Source organism: Protobothrops mucrosquamatus, unplaced genomic scaffold, assembly GCF_001527695.2.
Source record: "Protobothrops mucrosquamatus isolate PMUCROS unplaced genomic scaffold, P.Mucros_1.0 scaffold26, whole genome shotgun sequence".
Lineage (NCBI taxonomy): Eukaryota > Metazoa > Chordata > Lepidosauria > Squamata > Viperidae > Protobothrops > Protobothrops mucrosquamatus.
Window position 1 is genome coordinate 810,849 of NW_015386411.1, and position 20,136 is coordinate 830,984.

General features: G+C 37.0%; 1 protein-coding gene across 2 annotated transcripts in view; it reads right to left on the bottom strand.

Annotated features, from left to right (window-relative positions):
- Window positions 1-19,790, bottom strand: part of ATP2B1 (ATPase plasma membrane Ca2+ transporting 1) — a 47,261-nt gene extending 27,471 nt beyond the window's left edge. For both annotated transcript variants that reach the window (XM_029283144.1, XM_029283145.1), the window contains exons 1-4: window positions 19,255-19,790; window positions 12,987-13,184; window positions 6,090-6,344; window positions 5,883-6,008 (exon numbers count right to left, since the gene is read on the bottom strand). In XM_029283144.1, the coding sequence (XP_029138977.1) occupies window positions 5,883-6,008; window positions 6,090-6,344; window positions 12,987-13,184; window positions 19,255-19,459 (784 nt within the window). In that variant the 5' untranslated portion in view covers window positions 19,460-19,790. The remainder of the gene's footprint in view (window positions 1-5,882; window positions 6,009-6,089; window positions 6,345-12,986; window positions 13,185-19,254) is intronic.
- Window positions 19,791-20,136: the final 346 nt, after the last annotated feature.

The window sequence follows — 20,136 nt, forward strand, 5'->3', positions numbered from 1 at the left end:
CCACCAAGTCTGGCTGCTACCCAGCAGCCTCCACTACCTCCCACTGGAGCTGCCCCATGCACCCCACATGCTGGGCGGTGTGCCCCTCCCCTGCCCTGCTTCATTGGGTGTCTGGCAGACAATGGGAGGCAGCTCCAGCCCCCACACCTGCCTTTCCTCACTTGGCCAGGTGGAAGATGAAGCTATGGCAGCAGCCAGTGGCAGAGCAGCCTCAAGTGAGAAAGAGGTCAGGGGCAGCCAGGGGCAGCCCCACGCCTGCCTCGCACAGCCAGCACGAGAGCTATACTGCCCGCCAGGGCCCCGAAGAGTACCGGGTTCAGCCAGTAGCCCATCGCCTGCAGCACCGAGTAGGCGTGCAGGCCAGTGCCCAACAGCCTGAAGGCGGCGGCGGGGGAGGTGATGCAACTCCATTGGCCCCTGGCGAAGGGGACCTGGTAAGCTGGCAGCCAAAAACAGCACTGCCAAGAGGGCTAAGAGCCCCTGCAAGCCCAGCAGCAGCAGGGGCAGTCATGCCAGTTGCTACGAGTGTTGAGTGCATCAAAAAACGAAAAGCAGAAGTCGCCTGTAGTGGACTGCGGAAGGCGGCGAAACGTAGAGAAGAGCCACCTTTTCTTCGGGAAAGAGCTGGTCAAGCTGGGTGTTATTCAAATCACGTCCCGACATGTTTTGGAAGGGAGAAAGTACAGCTGTTATTGCCCATGCTCGGGTTTGCACGGTGGTGGCAAGAAACTATAGGATTTATTTTAAAATGAGAGATGCTTCGATGTTTTTTGCCCAGGGTGACAGACTGTCTCGCTCATCCTCACGTACGCGCAGTGTGTATTGTATCCAGATTCTCCGCCTGATTACTGGTAGAGGCGAGGTGAGGCAGGGGGCAAGGTTGGTGCCATGCTGTGGCCCCTGCGCATTTGGCCTCCACTTAGAGTTACCGTAGATAAGGGTGAATGGTATTCAAGGGAGATTTGCAGAGGATGAGCTCTCTCTCTTTAAAATGCTTCCTGGCTCTTTCCCAAAATGTGCTTGCAGTGGCTGCTAGACACGGAGTGGGCGGCCCCATGCCTCCTGCCATGGCCCCAAGGGAGGTTTGCGGGGGTCAAGAGCTCTCTCTCTCTCTGTAAAATAAATCCTGCAGTCTCTCTCCACCACCGTGCAAACCCAACCAGGGGCAATAGCAGCTGCCCCTTCTCCCTTACCGAAATGTCCTTGCAGCAACTGCTGGACACAGAATGGGCAGCCCCGTTTTTTGACACCTTCTGTAGTGCAAGTAGGCGGGCGAGTCCTGCTTTTCGCTTTTCACATCTGCTGCTTGCTTGCAGCAACTGGGACCACTGTGGGCAGCACGGGCAGCAGGCGGAGTCAGAGGCACGGGGCTGCCCACTCAGTGTCCAGCAGCCCCTGTAAGCATATTTCAGAACTCATGTAGCTCTCAGTCTCTCCCAAGCCACCGACAGGGAAGAACCTTCAGCCAGAGCAGCCTGGTGCAATTTAATGCTTTTAATTTACAAATAGAAAACTAGTCACTAATACTATGGTACTTCTCCTTCTTCTCTTCTTTCTTGGCTTCACTTTTTTTTCCTTTTCCTTGTCATCTTTCTTCTCCTTCTTAGTCTCCTCCTTCTCCTGCTCCTCCTTCTTCTCAGCATCTTTGTTGGCAATCTTGTTGTTGATGAGGTTGTGCAGTGCTACCACCGAACGGATCAGATGAGGCAGGGGGCAGGAGTGGCGCCACACCACAGCCTGTGCTGGCCATGCTCACCCCTCCCCCCAGGGCTGATGCTCTTAACTAGGGCTTATTTTGGGGGTAGGGCTTATATTACGTGCAGGCTTAAAAATCAGGCGAGGGCTTATTTTCGGATAGGTCTTATTTTTGGAGAAACATGGTAGTAAGCAAATTAAAGGCAGGAAGTAAGACAGAAGAAACTTACATCGTATTTACATCAATACCTTTCACTACTGCTTTTCATATATTTGAATCCCTCTAAACAATGATTATGTTATCTTACATTGGATGTTTTAAGTACAGATGTATAGAAATGGAGGAGAGAGAGAGAGAGAAAGAAATTACCATGAATCTTAACTTCAATAAATCAGCAAGCAAGCCCACTAGCCTACCACTTGTGGCGGAAAACTTTTCTAATCAGACTTCACATGTCTCCTGCATCAATGAATAAAAATGTAATCTTGACTGATTTTATCTTCATTGTTTTGGATTACGTTTTGAAGCTTCAGGGGAAGGATTATGTCTCATAGACAGAAACAGAAACTTTCTTTGAGTCCTTCAATTGGAATTTATAGGAAAGAAGTTGCCCTCTGAGAAACTTTTAAATAAAGGCATCAAGCGACCTTTATAGTGCAACTTGTACAATTCCAGTTTATAAAAAGAAATAGATATTAGATATTGGTAGATATTTTTTTAAAAAATTATGATTTATATATAGCCACCTATCTCACACAAGTGACTCTGGGCAGCTTACAAAATTAAAACAAACAAACTCACTAAACCAATCCCACATCCACACCCACACTCAAATAATTCCACACACCCTCAAAATAGTAGAGCTCATCTACTCTCACCCTAAATGCATGGGGAAAAAGCCAGATTTTCAATAACTTGCAAAAGGCTAACAGGGTTAGAACCATCCACATTCCAAAGGGTTGGGGTAGGGGGCTCTTATTCCAAAGGGCAAGTGCTGCCGCTGAGAAGATGACACTGTTTTACAGCAAGAATCTGGAGCATGCCCTCTTGTAAAACAATAGGAGAAAGGCAGTCCTGGGAATAATCTGGCCCTATGCCACAAAGGGCTTTTTAGATTATAAGCAGCATTTTAAATTGCATCCAGAAGCTTATTGTAAGTCTGTACATCTTACAGAACAGTGCTGGCACATGAATGTAATGAGAAATGTCAAAAACAGCCCATTTTGCTGCATTCTGGACCACCTGCAGCTTCCAAAAGTTCTTCAAGAGAAGCCCCATGTACACTGCATTATAGCAATTTAAACATGAGACGACTAAGGAATAAGTTACCATGAGTAAGGTGAGAATCCGAGAAACCTGATTTGGATCTGATAGCTTCTTTAGATGCAGAAAAACGCTTCAATGTGGCATGATTAAATTTTCTGAACATGATTTGGGAAAAATTGAATTCCTGTGTGTTTATTAATGGATTAAAGTAATATTGAATTAAAATTTAAATCAGCTAGAATGATTATGAATGGTATAAAACAGTTATTTTTTGATAGCAGTGGCATATACACCTTAATGAATGAATATATATTTTGCCTATAAAATTATATTATATTATTATATATTACATTACATTGTACTATATTTATACTATATTTTGTTATATTTATGTTATTTATTTATTTATATTTGAATTTATATCCCGCCCTTCTCCCGTAGGACTCAGGGCGGCTGACAATCTATTTAAAATACATACAAAACAATACAAATTTAAAATTAATTAAAAAGAATATTAAATATTTGTCGAATTTAAAATATAATTAAAACCCCCCTAAAAATTACCCTAGGCCAGTCCTGCAAGCTGGAATAANACACCTTAAAGCGCACCCGGAAGGCCACAGGCAGCCAATGCAGCTCGCGCAGCAGCGGTGTCACGTGGGAGCGCCGAGTCCCCCCCAACACCGCCCGCGCGGCCGCATTTTGGACCAGCTGGAGCCTCCGGGTGCTCCTCAAGGGGAGCCCCATGTAGAGAGCATTACAGTAGTCCAGGCGGGAGGTGACAAGTGCATGTATGTTATGTTATTTTTAAGAAATTTCAACATAACGTAACATAAGTTTTATCTTTTCTTTTATAAAGTTTAGTATTAAAACTACTAGGTCTCTTCTTTTAGGCAATTACATTAAATTTTGGGATTCAAAGTAGCTATAGAGTAACAAAAATTATTATTTATTCAGATGATATTTTCCTATTTCTGATAACCTTCAAATCTCTTTACCTCAATTTGTAAATACATTAAATCATTGGGTTACTTGGAATGTTTAATATATTTCTGCTTACATTACAGATATTAATGGCAATTTGTGACTTATTGGGATTTGCCTATTCTCCAAATTTTCTTAAATATCTTAGAACATGTCATTCTTGATTTATGCCCACAACTGGAATTGGAACTTCCACTGCTAAGCAATGCAGCGAGTTGTGCCTGATTTTACAACCTTTTTTTGCAGCAGTCATTAAGCAAGCTCAGTTTCCCCCACTGACTGTGCTTATTGGAAAACAGCTCGGAAGATTGTAAATAGTGATCACATGAACCCTGTGTCAATGCTGTGATAATGGATGTTGTTGCTTTGACACCTGAGAATCAGCAGCCATTTTTACTTTTGCTTCTAACATGGCTTTTCTATTCTTTTAGAGTTCAGATGTAGAAAGGGGATGGGATGAATGCTTGAGGGTTTAGCTAGCCATAACAATGTAAAAGTGTGGGAACTCAAGGACATGGTCTGATAAGATTTGGCAGGCTGAGTGGCCGGTGAGAAAAGCCCGGGTCTTGCGTTAATTGGGGAATATGATTTATGACAGCATTTGTGGGATGAGAATTGCAACTTGTTACTTTGTATCTGGGGAGAGGGAATCTCAGTTTTGGGTTCAACTATGTGAGTGCCGATATTTTGTTTTCGAATAAAATGTTCTTTAAGGAAGAATTCTTGTCTTGAAGTTCTTTTACTGGTTTCATCTATCGGAACCATGACACCCTAGATACTGCAAAATTCATAAGTAGATGCTGGTTGCTGAATGCATGAATTTTGATCATGTGATAATTGGGATGCTGAACAATTGTAAGTGTGATAACCAGTTGTAGGTCACTTTTTCAGTGCCATTGTAACTTTGAATGGATGTTAAACATATGGTTAAGTCAAGGACTACCCTTGAACATTCATTAATATATTTAAATATGTTAAATTGCATTGAACATTCCTATGGGTCTATGGGGGAAAATAAACATGGTCAGAATGATTATTTCTTCTACATTGATTTACACTTCGAGATGAATTTCTATATTAATTCCTTTAGACGTTTTATATCAAGAGAGAAGTTATTCAGGATTTTTTTTATGGGATAGCCATATGGGTTTGTTTTTGTTTTTTAGCTTAATGTAGGCTTAAACACAAAGAGTGGGGGTTATGTATGTTTAACCACCAAGATTTTTAGTTCTATTAAGTGGCTTATATTTTCACTAGTTTTTATAAATAAAACAATCCTGAGTATAAACTATTATAGGAACAACTTATAGGGAGTGAGAATATATTTATGGCAGGTCATGATTCTTACATGAAAAAAAATATTCCATACATATCGTATTTGCATTGTGAAAGAAACTTGAGTATTAAATCATTATACTAAATGAAATGCAAGTCAAGAAATAAATTATTTATATATCAAACTTTGTGGATTGCACCATTGCATTGTATCTTTGAAATATTAATTATGCATCACTCTTTACTTTGAAAATTTATTTCATTACTGAAATATTAAACATTTATTGCTGATTGGCCAGAAAAATAACATACTGAGGGCCACAGTATCAATAATTTGTAATAAGTGTTGTATTCTAGTATACCATATTCTAGAAATTATTTAATCTCATGGGAAAAGAAGATACTACAGTTATATATGCTTAATTAAACTAATCACATTAAAGGATGCTTGTATGTCTGAAATCCTACCTGTTGTTAGGACCTATCATTTTGGTCCTGGGGAAGTTAAAAATGTAATACATAATATATAAGAGTACTAGTTCTTACCATACCGTCACCTGGGAAGACAATGTGTCACATAACCTAGTTCTAGAAGTAGGAAACTTTGTTCAGTTTCCATAATATCTCATGATTAGATCCTAGCTATCATTTGATCACTCACCTGAGAGCATCATAAGGTCTCGATCCAACACTTTCTTAACAAGATCAGATTCTCCAGTGAGCGAGCTTTCATCAATTTTGAGGTCATTGCCTTGTATAAGTACACCATCAGCTGGTAAAAGGTCACCTAAAACAGAAGTCAAAACTACATTTAACAAACAAATAAATAGGTTACAGAGATCACAATAAAATAAATGGGTATATTTACCATATTTTACTTGTGCAATGTCACCAACAACTATGTCAGCTACAGGTATCTGGATGACTTGGCCACCCCTGATGACAGTAAACTTCTGTTCTTGTTCAATGCGGCTTTGCAATCCCCTGAACTGCTTCTCTTTACTCCAGTCATTAAAAGCTGTGACTAATACCACACAAACGACAGACAGGAGGATTGCAGCTCCTTCAATCCATCCTGTTTCACCTTCTTCTTCTTCTTCTCCAACTGATACTGTTCCACATACTGTAGAAAGTAAACAAATAATCCAAATTTCATATTCAGTTTTTATATTGCTCTAGTTTATTCCAAATTTGCAATTATTTAATCCATACAATCATTACTTAATTATATTGACTATGTTCTAATAATAATAACACATCTGCTTATTCAGTATTTAAATTTAAATACCTCAGTTGCTTTCATATTACATACACTTTAGCAGGTAGTACTAGCTATTACTATATTACAACTATTGTAAGGCTTTTTAAAATGGACATCTGCCGATCTCTCATGCCTTTAAATATATTTCTATTTCCACAGGTTTTCAGAATTTCCTGCTTGTTTAATCTCAGTGGATTTTTTATTGTTTTAGTTTTATTTATTTATTTAAGAAAGTTTATATGGCTGCCCGCTCACTTTCAGTGAATCTGGGTGTCTTATGAAAATAAAAACCCAATATACAAACAATAAAAACAATAGCCCCATAATATTTTAGTTTATTAACTCATTTATTCTATTTTGGTTTAACTTAAGCATTTTAGCTTAGATTGAGTGGTTTTACTCTATATTCCCAGAGCTAGTTACAGGGGATCACTAATATCTTCTTGGAAATAAATAAGGTGGTAAAACTATTTGAAACAAGCTCTCTAAATCTTTCTTCTTACGATATAGTTTATAATCTCAGAACTTATGAAAGAAGCAACTGTGATAAAACATACTATTTTTACACTCTGATAAGACCTACTTCTTAAATTTTTGCTGGCATATGTTGAATTCTAAATACAACAAGGAATCATCTTACCACCCACTTTTTTCAATTTTGGAAAGTGGGCAGTGGTAGAAATGTCCTCTGTTGGTCTCTCATTAGAATGATCAAAGTTGTAAATTTACATAGAAAAATTACTGCAACACTCTTAGCTCTCAAAGTATCCTTATTTTCCCCCCCAGTTTTTGTATGAAAACTTATGAAAAAAATTAAAGGACCAAGATTAACAAATCACCAACCTATATTTGCCTAAAGGTTCAGGCAGTATAACATTTAAATCAATGCTCCCAATTATCTTCTTTGTGATTTTTCATTTATTTATTTATTTATTAAAATTTATAAGGCCACCCAACTCATTCTCAGTGACTATGTTTTAGTAGCAATGTAAAAGTAACATGACAAGGATCAACACTGTTCCTTTGGCACTAAAGTAAACTTCAAAGCTATGTATCTGCAAATACTCATAAAAATAAATGTACAAATAAATAAAACTAACCAATCAATATGTTTTGTGATATCTTTTATTCTTCTACTTCTACTTGATGTACCTCATATTCAGTTACTAGCCATCTTCAGAAATTCAAAAGAAATGTTTGCAATACATAGAAGGGAAAATGAAGCATCTCTCCTTCCACTGTTTAAGCAGACATGCATTCTGCTAGTAATTTATCTGCTTCATAAGGTTTCATGTGTGTATGCATACACACCTACACTGCAGAAAACTGGAGAAACTCCCCAAGCAATTGTATTAGCCTTGAAAAGTAATTTGTAGGGAAGTATTTAATTTGTCCTCTCACAAGTTGCAGAATACCTGTTCTTAAATAGATTGAAACCCAAATAAACAGATAATTTTAAACTAATCACTCATAGATATATGAGTGTCCTGCATGTGCAGCAGAGTTGGATGGGGATGGGCCACGCCTCCCGTGACGGCCAACCTGACTCTGGCCGAGCCGGATTGCTTCAGCTACGAGGACCCTGGCCTAAGGTTTCTATCGCCCAGGCTTCCTGAAGGTGATGGGAACTGCAACCTGCCTCAGCTGGAGTTTAGCTGAGCCACAAAGTTGAACGCACCCATAAAGCAGTGGTGTGTCCCGAGCGAGGAAGCATGACCTTTGAGGGTGGAGGGTATTTCTGTGGCTCATGCGCAGAATTCATACCGTGCCTTCCCAGTGGTGTTCAAAGAGGCTAATCATGGTACCGGTAAATACAAATCATCTTTTTGAAATATAAAGGGACGGATTACAATATTGATGACGAATGTAAATGAAAAGACAGTTTCCAAAGCCTTCCTCCCCCGCTGAATGAAACCTGAGTTGCCTGGGGGGCAGGGGCGCCTGGCCGGGCTGGGCCTTGTGATGAAAAAAATAAGACACCTCCTGAAAATAAGACCTAATGCCTCTTTTGGAGGAAAAAAAATTGTAAGGCCGGGTCTTATTTTCTCATAAAATTAAAGGATAATGAGTCCCAATTATTTAGTTGGAAAGGCTCCATATTGGGATACAGAAAATACAACAATTAAGCTTATTACCAAAGATGAACAAGCAGTATTAAAAAGGGCATGGCAGGCATCTCCACCAGAGATGCTAACTCTTCCTAGGTACAACATTCAGCCCATTTTTCAGTATAATTACAATGAGAAAGAAAGTTGTTTATCTGGTGATTCAATAAGTTCTAGAGGCCTTTATGCTTTATTAATTGTGAGGATCAGTGGATACTGAATTATAACCCAAAGAGCTACATTCAAAATTCTATCAACAATTTTCTGCTAAAGCAAAAGGCTTTCCCCTTCATTACTCTTTAGAATTCTCCTGTTCCAGAAAGCTGAGGCATAAGAAGGTTCTGGGTGGACAACACATTGAAATGTAAGGAGAAACCTCATTCACCATCTGATATAATCAACTGATAGAAAGAAAAAAAATTGATTCAAAAAAGAACAAATAGAGCCAGTCATACAATTACACTGTTATAAAATACTACTTAAGCTATATGGTTTGTGTCAATCAGGACAAATAGATTCTAATTTAAGATCAAGGATGGGGCAAGTGAAGTTGCAGCTTAATCCTCTCTTGGCCTGAGACCAGACCTTGCAATTACTGAGAAATATTAACAATGCTTCTTCCTCCTAACTTCTAAGGAATAAATACAAACATAACAACACAAAAAAGGAAAAAAATAACAATGAAAGTGAAAAAAACCCAATGTCTTTAGTTTCCTGGCTAGTTAACAATTTTTTACCTAATTACATTTTTAATTAAATGCTAAAGGCTACCATTGGGCTGGCAGTAAGCACTCATTGTTTGTTTAGTGTGTTTTACAAACTGAATCTATTAATATTGTAACATGTATGCCTACCTATTAAAGCAGTCTTCTCAATCTAGTGACATCTAGGTGCTGGCTGACTTTAATCAGTACTTCTAGTCAGCAAGGCTAAGGGTTTTATTGGATAGGGATGGCAGGTCTACTCAAAGCAGAGGTATGCAGTATCTTGGTGTGAAGTAGAAAAGGATGCTTTGAATTTAATGTAGTCAGCCATGCTATACCTGTCAGTTAATTCCTAAAAGGAGTCAATCTTTTCATAGGCTTGCATGGTAGCTATATGGTTTCTTACAAACAAGAACTTGAGTTAAGGACGCTGTTCATTATTCCTTAGTTCCTGCTTCCTTTACATAAACATATATTTTCCTAAAGCCATTCCGGACCAAGAGAAACCAATGAAAAGGAAATGCTCCTCATATTCAATTATACCTGAAGGTATCCAGAATGTAGAAGGCTGGCATATATATATATATATACATCTGCCAGAAATTATTGGAAGGCAAGCAAAGTTTAATACACTAGTTTTCTCCCAATCATGATCCTTTTGAACAGAGACTTTTGCTCCTAATAAAATAATTCTGGTCTTAGAAAACTGTTATATCTGGTAGTCATACAAATAATATCAATATAGTTTGCCAAATTTTGAATTAAGAGGAAACTGAATTTGCTTCATGGACTATCATAAGAGCTATTAGAACAGTGGTGGCAAACCTATGGCACTCAGAGCCCTCTCTGTGGGCACACGCACTGTCGCCCAGCCCCGCCTCCTCCTGTGGCCCCCTTCTCACCAGCAGCCCCCCTGGAGAGTCGCCCGAGCGCGGTCTGCGTGGAGCAGCGCAGCCAAGGACATGGCAGCTGGGTAGCGGGGACAAGACTCTGCCCTCGCGCCCCGTCATGCGCAGATGATGCTGTGGGGCACGGGCGCAGGACAGGGCGCAGGACATGGCCATGGTGCTGCTGGGCCACATGGGCGATCTACTGAGGTGGGCCTTGGAGGAGGTGGGTGGCCTTGCAGGGGAGCGGGAGTGGTGGCAGAGCAGGGGGCGGGGCGCAGAGCGAGGTGGGTGGGGAGGCAGGGGCAGTTTTGGGCACTCAATCTCTAAAAGGTTCGCCATCACTGTACTAGAAGAAGCATATGTTCATTTTATAATTCATGATAAAAATTTAAGTGCCGCTGAATTGAGCCCAGTCTCTGGTGGTTATATGAACATTCAAACATCAGAATTAATATAATACATGCAACTGCACACAGGGAAAAATAATTTTGAAAAGAACTATATGTAGAAGCATAGTAGGAGATTCGGATTTAAAGAAAGAATATATAAAGTTATATAACTCAATCAAAACGGGTTGATATAGTCATATAGTTTTGTTGACTTATGTTGAAACTACTGGTATTACTACTCTGGAAGACAGTGTTATAGTCTTCCTGCTGATAACTTATGTAATTCTTAAAGTAGTGAAATTATAAAATATCATGTTAGTAGTCCATAAATTGGAGATCAAGTGCACACTACTTTCTCTTTTCTATAGAATTTGTAATGAAACATTTAAATGGATGGCTATAGCTATCACATGATGGCAAGATTAAAAGATGTGGAAGACAGCACTCTGGAAACAGCAGAAAATAGAAAACAGCCATAACCAAGAATGCATTATATCACTGGACATACTGGGCAACTAACCCGTATTCTATAGCAAAATTTATAAATACTTTGCTTTAAATGTGTTTTGTTGAGTAAGGTACAATGGCTATTTTAATAAATAAGCCATAACTCTATCAATATACTACATTACTTTGAAGCTAAGTAAATTACATTTTATGAAATGTGTGAACCATTAGGGTTGACTCTAAAGAATATCCAGATATTCTATCTATTCTAAATGCAATACCTGTGTTTTAGTCAGCATTGCACTGGTTTCAAATTTATTTCTCAACACAATTCAGAGTTATAGTTAACTTCTAAACTTTTAATAGCCTTGCTCCATTCACCTATGGAATAAACAGACAGAACATAGATCTAGATTTATCCAAAGTACAGAAACAAGACTTACCAACTACTAATTATACTGCTGGATAAAGAAAGGTTGGAATAATCAAGCAGAGATTGTTACAGGGAAAGATGAAATTGTCTAATTTTAAAACTTACACCAAATTAAAATATAAAATTTGATTCTTTGATTTTAAAATTGTTTTTGTAGCAAGCTTTACTTAATAAATTTCAGAGTTATCACAGAAACTGAACCATGTTCCACTAGCCTGAAATCTTCCTGATCCTATTCTGAATAAAAGATCTCTATATCCCCAAAACTGAAATATTTAAAGAAGGCTTTGTTTCCAGGCTACTTTAAAAGTAAGCCAACAATTAAGGAATAGGTTTCCAAGCATATTTCAGAATGTCTATGGAGATTCTTAGTTATCCAGATCATGGTTGACCCAAAGATGCTTTTTAAAAGAGACATAGAAAATTCAGTTGCCTCTTGAAAAAGCACCTTTGGGACAGTATTTCAGAAGTCATCTCAGTGAACATGTCAGAGAAATATTCTGCAGAAAAACACACTCTCACTTTACTACCTAAAGTCTCTGACAGACGTTGAAACAATAAGCAATTTTTGATTGAGACCATTTCAGACATAGTGTATTAATTTTAAGATCATGATTTTATCTGATAATTCAGATATTTTGTAGCACCATATTTAGTTGTTACAATTAATAATACCAAATAAACATTTATACTATATGCATTTAGAAAAATACCTGTTCTGAAATCAGAACATGCTTTAGACATCTTGATCACTCCATTTAACAGATTTCAATATTGATGAATGGCATTTTTAAAAAGAAATTCATCTAATAAAAAGATAGCCCAGGAATATTAATCTGCACTGGTATTTGCTAAGTAACTGCATGTTGATCTGGATATAAGTGTAAACATGGGGTATGTGTTGAGTGTATCTACTTTTTGCAGGAATGGGACTTAACAAGAAGTGAACCTTGTTCTGCCTCCATCAGGTTTCCTACTTCTTTCATTAGTACCTCTATTTAGACACTCATATTTACCTGTCCTTGGGAGCAGTAAGGAATGGAGTATATGAATCCAGGCCTGCTCCTGAACTCTCTCCAGTGAAAAATACAGCATCTGAAGAGATCCTATACTTGAGGAAATTAGATTATAGTAAAGCTCAAAATGCCCGTCCAAATATAGATTAACTAAGCTCTTTTGATTTCTACACTATGTAACCCTGGGGAAATTAAGTTGAGAACAGAGTGAAGTTGCTCTAATTATTCTTGTTTTCTAGATTTAAAAACAGAAGAAAAAGGAAGTGTGATACAAAAGATCATATAAACCTACTGTCATTCTATCAAACATTCAAGATATGTGCAAATATGATATTAAAATCTGTATCTTGCTCAAATGAAGAACTGACTAGAATTCAATGTGAATAGACTTTAACCTGTCAAGTTCTCACAGTTCTAAGAACACAAAACGCTTTTTGGATTTATAACAGAATTCTAACACATTCATTCTGGTGTATTTCAAGATAAACAAGAATGAAAGAAAAACTATATGATTACTTACATGCATCGTTTCCTCCTGGAGGTTGGTAAAAAGAAAGGCCCAATGATATTATGGCTGCAATTTCTAAAATTATTAACGTAACATCCTGTAGTGCTTCCCATACTAACTGAAGAAATGTTTTTGACTTTTTAGGAGGTATAAAATTCTTCCCAAATACAGCTGCTCTCCTCTCTATATCTGCTGGATTTCCACTTAAGCCTAAACAGTAAAAAGGGAAAATGATTTTAGAGTAGTTTATTGTCACCTCCTAACAAAAATGGAACATTTTTCATATTGGGTTTATTAAAATGTTAAATATACTGCAAACTTGTTATTTTGTGCTTATTTATTATCATGCTATTTATGCCCATGTTTTCTAAAATAGTAGCAGCAACTGGCTACAAATCACTGAAGAAATGTATTGTTTTATTTATTTTAATTTGATTTATATATTTTTAAGTCTAGATAAAAACCAAGTATACTTTTAAAAATATATTTATTCAGTATAACCCTGATTTTCAAAGAAATTAATTATATCAATAGCTGACATTAGGATTACAAACTGTTGTTTGTATTTTAAGATTTTTCTGAACCCATAGAGCAGTGGTGGCGAACCTATGGCACGGGTGCCAGAGGCGGCACTCAGAACTCTCTCTGTGGGCACGCGCACCGTCGCCCCAGTCCTAGGCCTTCAGCTGGGTTTTATAAAACCTTTTCGCTTTAGGCCTCCGCTGCCGTGTGCAAAAAAAAAAGGTTCAATCAATCAGTCAATTTCAACGTCTCGCGGGGGAAAAAAAGATCTTGCAAAGTTGGAATTGATTGAACTTTTTAGTCCCACCCAGTCTGCTGTTACAACCGCAGCCACGCCCACCCAATGGGCCACACCCACCCGGCACCCGACGATGCATAAGTGGGTTTTGGGTTGCAGTTTGGGCACTCGGTCTCTAAAAGGTTCGCCATCACTGCCATAGAGGAACGCATTGAATATAAAAGTTTTGAGTTTCTGCTAATTCATTGCTACCATGCCAGTGTCACATATAACAAGCATATCTTTTTCCTTTTACACATATCACTTTAAATTAAAGTGTTAATCACTTTAAATCAGTGATTAACACATCTGATGTGTGGCCTTCCAGAAACATAAATCAATAACATTAGCAAATTAGATTTCCTTATTTCCCATGTTTCAAGAAAAGGAAATTCCCACATGCTGGGAAGATTTTACCTTGGAAAATTGCCAATGATTTCTGGAAATTTCATGTAACAGTTTTTCAGTTCTAACTGAAACTATAACTATTGTTTGTTTTTAAAACAAGTAAAAATCTCTATTATGAGTGCTTAAGGCAGATTTTGACTATTTCTGAAAAAAAAATTCAAAAGGGAAACTTTAGGCTCCTCTAACATTGCACTTTCTTCCCTTTGCCCCAAAATAATTATAGCACAGAATATATGGATGTTTTCAACACTTTGAGAACAAAAGCTGTGCTACAAAACCTGAGCAGATAGAAGTGGTTTGTCCACCATTTTAAGAACTAATTGTACTTGTTTATATAACTGTATGTTACAAAGCCACTTGGATATAATACCTGATAAGAAAAGATATTTAAAAAACCCACATCCCAGAATTGTATTGCTGTTTTATTTTCCCTGCCAGTATTAAGGAATCATTCAATTTTATCTGTATTAATATCGGAAAAAAATCTCACAATTTTGCTTAATGACGCTAAGCACAAAAGAAACAATGACAGTAGAAGTGATTCCTATAGCTACTGTCAAATTACAATTTCCAGTTGCATGCCCAATATTGGCTGGGAATTCTGAGCAATGTAGTCCAAACACATTTAAGTAACTCAAACCTTGACTAGACAGAATTAAAACCCAATTTACATATTAGTAACACCACAAGAACACATTTAATGACTGCTTCACTTGGAAGTCAACATGTAAACACCTGCACTCAGCTCAATAGTATGTGTAAGGGAAGCCTAATGAACAAATTGGCCAATGGTTATTAAAAATGAAATTTTTTCTCTTTTAGACATGTGTTGAAACGACTTTGTACAGTCATTACAAATCTCATAAATTATGAATGGCTCAGATATGTAGGGACCAAGTGAGTTCCTTTCTAATTAGGCATCAGATAAATGTGAATAAGAGCTATGAGTTGTGGTCTGAATAATGTTCACCAATGGTTGCTGGAAACTTCATATACATAAACAGCCCTTAATAAATGTTTTAGATGATGGGAGTCCAACCTTTTGGCTTGCTTGAGCCACACTGAATGTAGAGGAATGTCTTGGGCTACAAATAAAATATATAATACGTATACGTATATACATAAGTATATGTATATAAATCACATAATAATGTTAAAAATTTATGAGTTTGTGGGACCACATTACTAGCTGATCAGGACCACAGGGGGTCTATGGGCTGTATGTTGGACACACCTACTTTAGATGGAAGACTGTATGTTTTAATATAAGTCTTTATTTTAAATATAAGTATTTCCCCTGCCTCTCCCCCCTAAAAATCAGATACTTAAACACATTGCAATACAGGTATGCCTCAACCATTTGTATAGCAATTGTTCAAAGTTATGATGGTGCTGAAAACAATGAGTTTTGACCAGTTCTCATACCTAGACTGTCATAGTATCCCACAATCATATGATCACAATTTAGGATCTTAGCAACTGGCATGTATTTGCAACAGTTGCAGGTTCCTGTGATCACCATTTGCAACCTTCCTGACAGCTTCCAACAAGCAAAGTTAATGGAGGAAGCTGGATTCATTTAGTGAGTGTGGTGATTCACTTAATGACTGTGATGATTCATTGACTGACTGTGGCAAAAAAGGTTATAAAATTAGGCATGGGTGTAGTCACGTGATGACTCACTTAACAACTGATCACTTGGTGAGGGAAGTTCCCACTCCAATTCTGGTCATAATTCAAGTAACAAGTTGAAGCAAAGTTGTTCGAGTTTTGCAGCCTGTGACGTTTACTAGGAAGTAACCAAATCAGAAAGACACATATGGGCCCTACATATAAAAATGCTTAGTTTCAGGAGAAAATGTTTCTGAAAAAAAGCATGAATAATATGCATAGCATGTTAATTTTTTTCAAAAATTAAGTCTCTGAAAAAAAAATTATACAGAAAATAATGAATTTATCTACCCTTACTTGAAAATCTCAAGAAACTGTTAAAAAAATAAGAGTTATATTTTTAGGAAAAAATACCATATATTTATTGGCCTGATAAATGTGTGTTCAGTATGTTGCTTCCTAAATTATTTTTTGGGAAGCTTACAAATACACTGGGGAAAAAATCTTAAATCAGAACTGTTTTAATCCTAGTAGAGGAATATGTTTTTTAAAAATTACTTTTTACAGTTACATATATAAAATCATCATCATTTTAGCCATTGTCTATCCACTGTAGGATGAAGGCCTCTTTCACATTAATAATAATAATAATAATAATAATAATAATAATAATAATAATAATAATAATAATAATAATAATAATAATAATAATAATAATAATAATAATAATAATAATAATAAAGTTGGAAGGGACCTTGGAGTTCATCGAGTCCAACCCCCTGCTCAGGCAGGAAACCCTATACCATTTCAGACAAATGGCTGTCCAATCTTTTCTTAAAAACTTCCATTGAAGCATTCACCACTTCTGGAGGCAGGTTGTTCCATTGGTTAATTGTTCTGTCAGGAAGTTTCTCCTTAGTTCTAGGTTGCTTCTCTCCTTGATTAGTTTCCATCCGTTGCTTCTTGTCCTGCCTTAGGCGCTTTGGAGAATAGCTTGACTCCCTCTTCTTTGTGGCAGCCCCTGAGATATTGGAACACTGCTATCATGTCCCCCCTCGTCCTTCTCTTCGTTAAACTAGACATATGAGAATATAGATGTAAAATAGATGTTGAGACTCTAGAAAGAGTACAGAGAAGAGCAACAAAGATGATTAGGGGACTGGAGGCTAAAACATATAAGGAAAGGTTGCTGGAATTGGGTATGTCTAGTTTAACGAAGAGAAGGACAAGGGGGGACATGATAGCAGTGTTCCAATATCTCAGGGGCTGCCACAGTCCTGGTGGTGATGCTGTCTAACCCACATTTTTCTATCTTATCGAGTAGTAGGTTGTGATCTACTTTATCAAATGCCTTACTGAAGTCCAAGTAAATTATATCCACAGCATTCCTCTGATCCACTAATTTTGTCACTTGGTCAAAGAATGTTTCCAACCAATACGGTCCTGAGCTTTCTTTTGCAAATTGGGTCCATAATACTTGCTGCTATATGTGTGTGTGTGTGTGTGTGTGTAATTATTTTTCATGTGATAAAGCTATATCTTTTTGTCATAAAATATTTGGGGAGATAAGTAACATCAATAAAGAATTAAATGCTTCCCAGAGGTGGGCTTACAACATTTGTTTACAGGACCAAATATCAAGCTTAAAAATAAAGAACTTATTATCCATTTAATTTTAGTAGCCAAAATAATTACACAACACTGAAAAACATTAGATAACATAATGTTAGAGATGTGGATTAACAAAATCTCTTCAATTGCCACATTTAAAAAATATCACAGATAAAGTTAAAATAAAGGAAGATCCTTAATTTAATCACATTTGGATGATTTATGATTTATCTCAAAAGCAATGAACTGTAATATGGTCTATTTTACATACATAGTAAACTTGTACGTTATATTCAATATAGTACATTTTTCTATTTTCTACATCCTTTTTTCCCTTACATGTACATCTTGGATTTATGTTAATATTGTTTGTTACCTAATATTGTTAATTATATGAGGGGAATTCGGAAATAAACCTCTGTTTGGTTATCAATGATAGACACTCGCAGATACAGAACTTTTATTATACACTTTAGAAAACTACAAAATTACATTACTTTTTGACATCGCCATTCAAATTGAGGCACTTGTCATAACGTCTTGCAAGGTTTGAAATTCCTTAGTAATAGTCGCTTGGCGTCAAATCTGGGCTATGGGGGGTGTGTGATCAAAAACATCCCAACTGCTTCAAAAGTTCTTCGGTGCATCTAGCGATGTGCAGGCAAGCATTATCGTGAACCAACACCACACCGGAAGTCGGCATGCCCCACGCTTGTTATGGATGGCTTGGCTGAGTTTTCGTAACGTTTCACAGTAGACTTCTGAATTGATGGTTGAACCATGCTCCATGAACTTCACTAGCAGTACTCCTTTAGCATCTTCACATTTGGCGGGATTTTCTATGGCACCACTTCCGGTGTGGTGTTGGTTCACGATAATGCTTGCCCACACACAGCTAGACGCACCCAAGAACTTTTGAAGCAGTTCCATTGGGATGTTTTTGATCACACCCCATAGAACCAGAATTGGTGCCGAGTGACTACTACTAAGGAATTTCAAACCTTGTAAGATGTTATGACAAGTGCCTCAATTTGAATGGCAATTATGTCAAAAAGTAATGTAATGTAGTTTTCTAATGTATATAATAAAAGTTCTGTATCTGCGAGTGTCTGTCATTGATAACCAAACGGAGGTTTATTTCTGAATTGCCCTCATAGTTCAATAAAAACCATAGGGGAAAAATCATCAGAATTTCCAACATCAAATGAAATATTACAGGAAATCAAAGACAAAAAAGTAATGCTTTCCCCCCTTCTTTTCCCTTTATTTCAAAATTGCTAACCTAAATATTTGTACTTTGCACTGAACATTGAGTTTATTGCTATGTCTCCTTGTTTTATCTGTTGTTTTTCATTGGTCTCAAAAACTTATTTAGAAACTATATTCCAAATGTCTTAATTTCTCTTGCTATGTATAAGGGAGCCATTCCTGCTTAAATTTAGCATTATGTCTATTATGGATATGTATTGTCAATTTTGCCACTGCTGCATATTCTCCAATTTTGGTCTCTTGGTCTTGTATCACTGGTGGTTTCCCTTTCCCACTGTTATGCTAAATATGTTCTGGCAGGTATCAGCATGCATCTTAATAAACTGTGGTATTTTTGACTTATATTTTCTGGACTTATACGTAACAGAAATATTTGCAGCTTCAATTCCAAATTTATTTTGTTAAATTCTACTTTTAATTATCTTAATTTAGAACCAAATAAATCCATTTAAGATACAACAAAAGCCAAATGGCTCTTCAAGTGACAAATAAAAACATTGTCAATTAACATTAAAACAAGGCCTACAGTATCTATACAAGCCAGAATTCTCTTACTTAAAATCCATGTACAATCACCCTTACCTTCATTAGGAGAAGTTTTCAATCTTGTACAGATTCCATATACATCTCCATAGCATTCTTGTATTTTATGCAAAGCATCAGCAGCTCGCAGTTCCATAAGTGTACGAAGCTCTTCAAGTGTAATACCAAAATCTCCATGATTAGAATCTTTTATAGCATATTTTACACCACCATATGCCACTGAGTTGTTGGCCATGTCTCCCATGGTGTATAGTTTTCAAAAGTAAAAAGTTTCCAACAAGAAACAATTTTGTATTTTGAGTATATCCAAAAGAAAAATAAATCCTTTGTATGTAAAAATCATAAAAGATACAGATATAAATCAACTCAAAATAGCCATAAGACACCTTGTCCAGGAGTGTTATCTTGAGTGTATTCCCATTGTCTGTTCCTTCATTCCACTTCTAGCGAAAGATAAATACTATCTGCAAAGAAAAGAGAGTTGACAGCAATAAGATGCAATATTTTCACAAGCAGTTCATTCACTAACACTGTATTGTTATACTTGAGATTCATAATCTCAAGTATATTGTTATTGTAAGTGATATGCAAATATGTTTGTGCTTATCTTTCCCACATCCCTCTGTGCCTAAGTCTTTATATTTTTCAATATTAATATCACAGTAGTCTCATTTTTTCCTTTCCCCTTTATATCAGCTCTCTTCTCTGTCCTTTCTCACTTGATGAACCAACTACACTGTACTCTTTCCTTAATCTGTCCTTATATCTTCCTTGATTTCTCCTTTCTTCCATCAATTTGCTTCTAGTACCTTCTCTACAGCATTGAACCCATATTACAGTATCCCCATACTGTATTTTAATGCTTCCATTAATTCATTACTAATTGCCCTTTTGTTCATCTTTCGGTTTAAAGTGACTTTA